This window comes from Lactuca virosa, chromosome 2, assembly GCF_052849685.1.
Source record: "Lactuca virosa cultivar CGN04683 chromosome 2, Lactuca_virosa_CGN04683_v6, whole genome shotgun sequence".
NCBI classification, from domain to species: Eukaryota; Viridiplantae; Streptophyta; class Magnoliopsida; order Asterales; family Asteraceae; genus Lactuca; species Lactuca virosa.
The window spans coordinates 170,532,067-170,537,533 of record NC_136427.1 but is presented as its reverse complement, the minus strand read 5'-3'; the positions used below and the strand labels follow the sequence as shown (position 1 = coordinate 170,537,533).

The following is a 5,467-nucleotide window of genomic DNA, read 5'->3' as shown; positions in this document are numbered from 1 at the left end:
CTTTTACCTCGATGGATGGTAAAATCGATTTTTCAATCAATAGAGGAAACGCTCCATACATTTTGTGGTCAAAATTATCATAATATTTGAAGTCTTTGACCAACAAAAGGATTGGAACCAAAATTCTCTAAGTTATATATTTATGATACTGAGAACGAAATTTTAAATAGACAAAGATGCTTTAGGTATTTTTTTCAAACCTCTAGTTCATAATTAATTATAATTTTTTTTATTTTTTAGTAATATTTTGTATAAATTCAATTTTTTAGTGGGGAAAAGGATCAATCTACATCAATTGATACTACTATTATTGAAGATATTAAGGTGATGTTAGATTTAAATAATGTCTTGGTTAAATCTTATAGAATGGTAAGAGATACTTTTAAGAAAAATCCTCAAGTTGATATGAAATTACGACTTATCGGGAGGTGTGTCATCTACGACCTCATAGTCTATTTATGCATTCTGACTACAAGCTACCCACTGTTGAATTTATTGATCCGATAATTTTCGCCGAGATACCAGACAAAAATGAAGATCTATAATTGTATTCACTTGTCAATGAGTTCATGATTTATGGTCCATGTGGAGCTGAAAATATCAATTGTCCATGCATGGTGGAGAAAAAGTGCTCTAAAAACTTTCCAAAACAATTATGTAATCATACGTCTATTGATCAAAATGGTTTTACGTTATATAGGAGAAGAAACGATGGTCATTTTGTAGAAAAATCGGGTGTCAAGTTGGATAGTAGAAATGTTGTCCCCTACAGTAAATATCTATTGAAAAGATATCAGGTACATATTAATGATGAATGGTGCAATCCAGGATCTTCTATAAAGTATTTGTTTAAATACATAAACAAAGGTCCCGATTGAGCTAAAGTTGTTGTTGTACGAACCAACAATGAATCTTAAAATAATGGTGTGGTCGATGAAATAGCCGAATATTATGATTGTAGATATTTATCTGCATGTGAAGCATCATGGAGAATTTTTAAATATGATGTTCATTATATGTATCATTCTGTGGCGAGACTACCTTTTCATCTTTCTAATCAACAGCAAATTTTATATGGCGAAGACGATGATATTGACGATGTTCTGGATAAACCTTCTGTTGCTGCTTCAAAGTTCACATCTTGGATGGAGTGTAATGCAATTAATAGCGAAGCACGAGAACTTACATATGTTGAATTTCCTACAAAGTTTGTTTGGATATTAAATTGTAGGTTTTGGAAGCGAAGGAAAGTAGGAAAAGCCATTGGTAGAATTCATTCGGTATCACCTAATCTTGGTAAAGCTTATTTCTTAAGGATTCTTTTAAGTAAAGTTAAAGGTCCGACGTCGTTTGATGAAATTCGCACGGTAAATGGCGAAGCATATTCTTCTTGTAGAGATGCTTGTTATGTACTTGAGCTATTAGATGATGACAAGGAATACATCGATACAATTAAAGAAGCAAGCCATAATGGATCTGGTTTTATCTATGCTTCTTATTTGCTACATTGTTGATGTATAACAGTATTTCTAAACCAGAGGCCGTTTGGGAAAATACATAGGAATATTTGGCGTAACCAATGACAAAGTTTCAAATCTCCAGGTATTAAAAAAATTTCTTCATTTTTATTTAAAAAATATTTATATTTTTTTATTATTCAACACCCATTAAATAATAATTAAAAATATTATTAAATATTGTATTTTATATTTTCTAATTAATTTGAAATTTTTGATGCAGACTTACCACTTACTGAAGATGAACTTAAGAACTTAACTTTGTTCGAAATAGAACAAAATTTACTTCGAAACAACTCCACTCTCAAAAAGTTTACAAAGATGCCTTACCCAGACATTGAATCAGTTTCTTCATCAAACAATCGACTTATCACCGAGGAGCTAGATTACGACATTACCATTATAAAGAATGAGTTTGATCGTATGTTTCTTGCATTAACAAATGAGCAACGTCATATTTTCCTTGACATCATGAGTGTTGCTAAAGAAAATAAAGGAGGTGTCTTCTTCGTTTATGGTTATGGTGGAACGGGTAAAGCTCTTTTGTGGAAGATAATATCTGCAACAATTAGATTTGATGGTCATATTGTTTTAAATGTTGCTTCAAGCGGTATTGCATCATTATTATTGCCCGGTGGTAGAATAGCACACTCTTGATTTATACTTCCATTTGAAATTACTGAGGATTTTGTTTGTAAAATAAATCCAGATGGTAAGCTGGCTAGCTTATTAAGAAAAACATGTTTGATAATTTGGGATGAAGCACCTATGGTCCATAAGAATGCATTTGAAGCTTTAGATCGAACTTTGAAAGATGTATTAAGGTGTGAAACTTCTACCATCTCAAATATTCCTTTTGATGGGAAAGTTATTGCCTTTGGAGGAGATTTCAGACAGATTCTACCTATTATTCCGGGTGGTAGTAGACAGAACATTGTTAATGCTTCTTTGAGTTCTTCATATTTAGGGCAACATTGCAAAGTCCATAGATTAACAAAAAACATGAGGCTAACTGTTGGAAGGATCAATCTGATATAGAAAAACTAAGAGATTTTGCAAATTGGCTAATGGATATAGGAGAAGGCAAACTCGGAGGTCCGAACGACGAAGAAAAAATTATCGATATTTCGGATGATATTCTCATTAATGATCCAGATGATCCTATCGAATCATTAATCGAGTTTGTATATCCTTCAATTTTGGAGAAGTATAACAGTACAAATTATTTCCAAGAAAGAGCGATACATGCTCCAAAGAATGAAGTTGTTCAGGAAATAAATGACCGTTTGCTTAAGAAATTTCCAGGAGATGAGGTTGAATATTTAAGTTCAGATAGCATATGTGAGTCCAAATTCATGACCAGTTTGATTGCAAATTTATACTCGCCTGATGTATTAAAAGGTCTTAAAGTATCCCGTCTACCAAATCATAAGTTAGTTTTAAAAATTGGTGTTCTAGTAATGTTACTGAGAAATATTGATCAGAAAATGGCTTATGTAATGGCATAAGACTATAGGTGATATCATTGGTCAAACGTGTTATTGAGGCACGCATAATAAATGGAACTAATATTGGAAATCGGAATTTTATTCCAAGAATGTCTTTAACTCCATCAGAAAAAAAAATTTCCCTTCAAACTTCACAAGAAGACAGTTTCCTTTGGCCATATGTTTTGCAATGACCATTAATAAGAGTCAAGGACAATGGTTATCGAAGGTTGGTTTGTTTCTCAAAGATCCAGTTTTTTCACATGGACAATTGTGTGTTGCCTTATCTACAGTTCAAAGCAGAGAGGTATTAAAATTAATAATTTTAAATAAAGATGGTAGACTCACAAATAAAACTTCCAATGTTGTTTATATGGAAGTTTGTTGCAATTTATCACCAACTTTTTTGTAGCACCATTTAGTCATTTTTAGAAAACAACACTTCATCCATCATATTATCTAATTTATTTATAATTACGTATTGTATTTTTTATGTTAATTTCATTACCGACATGTTTTGTTTGTTTTATATCAAATCAATTTTGATGTTTTTTTGGGGTTTTTTGTCATTACTCAAACGTATGATGCATTATATAAAGTCATGACTTTTATAAAATAGGTGGACTTACATTTGTAATTAAATACTTACAATTTACAAAGTTGCTAAAAATAGGGAACATATCCTAAGAAAAACACCACCATTGCGCGTATCTCAAGGTTATGGCCAGAAAGCCTAAAGAAGAAACACATGATGCAATAAATCAGGGTAATGTTTTGAAAAAAACTAACAAAGACAGCAACAATTTCTATTAATCTCACCAAATTAACACCATGAACGATTTATTGGGGTGGAAAGTTACAATGGAACAAGTGACCATGAACGATGAAGAAGGATTAAAAATCATACAACAATCGAGACAAAAGTGACCATGAATGATGAAGAATGAGTAAAAATCCTACAATGACAATGAGGACTGATCGAGACAGTGGAGTTGAAGATTTATTGGGGTGGTAAGTTATAATGGCAAAAGAGGCCATGAACGGTGATGTGACATCCCCATTTTCACGACCAGAAAAGACCGATTTTGTTTATGCTTTATAAAAATCAGAGTACCTCTTTTAATAAAAATGTTACGAAACTTGTTCCCGGTAAAACATGATAAATACTTTATCAAGGCATTTCCGAAGAAAAGTATTTTTATTCATTTTAAAACATTTGGGATGTCATCGTCAATACAAAAACATAAACATAAACAGAACTTACATTCATTATCACTAGTGATTTATATCTCCTTAATCTCTCAGTGTAATGTGACTTCATATCAACACCTGTAATATAAATAAACTGAGTGGGTCAGGTTGGGAAACCTGGTGAGTACATAGGGTTTTCATCCCACAATAACATAATTATTATGTTTAATCATCAAACAATTAATCAACCCAATTACCCATCCCCATTATCTTCTTTACTCTTAAGGATCTACCCTAAAAATTAGCTATTCCTCGTTCATTTATTCCTAAGGATTATCCTAAGGAATTGGCATGAAGTCCATCGTCACCGGGTTTAGGCACTAAGTCTGCATAGTCGCCAGGGTTTATACAACAGGCACTAAGTTCGCATAGTCCCCAGGGTTTAGGTACAAAGTCTGCATAGTTACCAGGGTTTAGGCATCAAGTCTGCATGATCGCCAAGGTTTAGGCACTAAGTCTGCATAGTCGCCAGGGTTTATACAAATGGCACTAAGTCCGCATAGTCGCCAGGGTTTAGGTACTAAGTCTGCATAGTCACCAGGTTTTAGGCATCAAGTCTGCATGATCGCCAAGGTTTAGGCACTAAGTCTGCATAGTCGCCAAGGTTTAGAGTACACCGGGTGAACACATCGTTCACAACACCTACAGGTTACGAGCCTGCTAGTGTTCCACTGGACTGTCTAGGATAGTCTGTTGTTGTCATCCATACTCTGCTAGATGACGGGTCCATCATTTGGGTAAAAGGTTTCTCTCATTGTTCACCTCTCACCCTTATCTCATGGTCTATATCGCCTCTCATCTCATCATCCGACTCATATTTCATCTACCCATGTTTTACCCAACATATTTTGTAGATATAAAATACATATACAGTTTAATTCATTTGAAGCATGTATAAAACCGTTCATCCAGCATAGACAGCAAGTATTTAGATAATATGCACACATAGCACGTAATTTATATAAAATACTTCGTATCTATGTGTAAGATGAAAGTAATTATGCACTCACAACACGTAATTTATATTAAATACTTCATATCTATGTGTAAGATGAAAGGGACCATGCACTCAAAGCACGTAATTTATATTAAATACTTCATATCTATGTGTAAGATGAAAGGGACGATGCACTCACCTGGTAAGGTGGTGATTCCGAACTCAGACAGTTCTTCGTTACTCTTAAAACAATTTCCTTCGACAAAACCTAGTAT

General features: G+C 33.4%; 1 protein-coding gene across 1 annotated transcript; it reads left to right on the top strand.

Annotated features, from left to right (window-relative positions):
- Positions 1–2,584: 2,584 nt before the first annotated feature.
- LOC145157961 (uncharacterized) lies at positions 2,585–3,025 on the top strand. Its single transcript, XM_079076933.1, has one exon. The coding sequence runs from the start codon at positions 2,585–2,587 to the stop codon at positions 3,023–3,025; it is 441 nt and encodes a 146-aa protein (XP_078933059.1).
- The last annotated feature ends 2,442 nt before the right edge of the window (positions 3,026–5,467 follow it).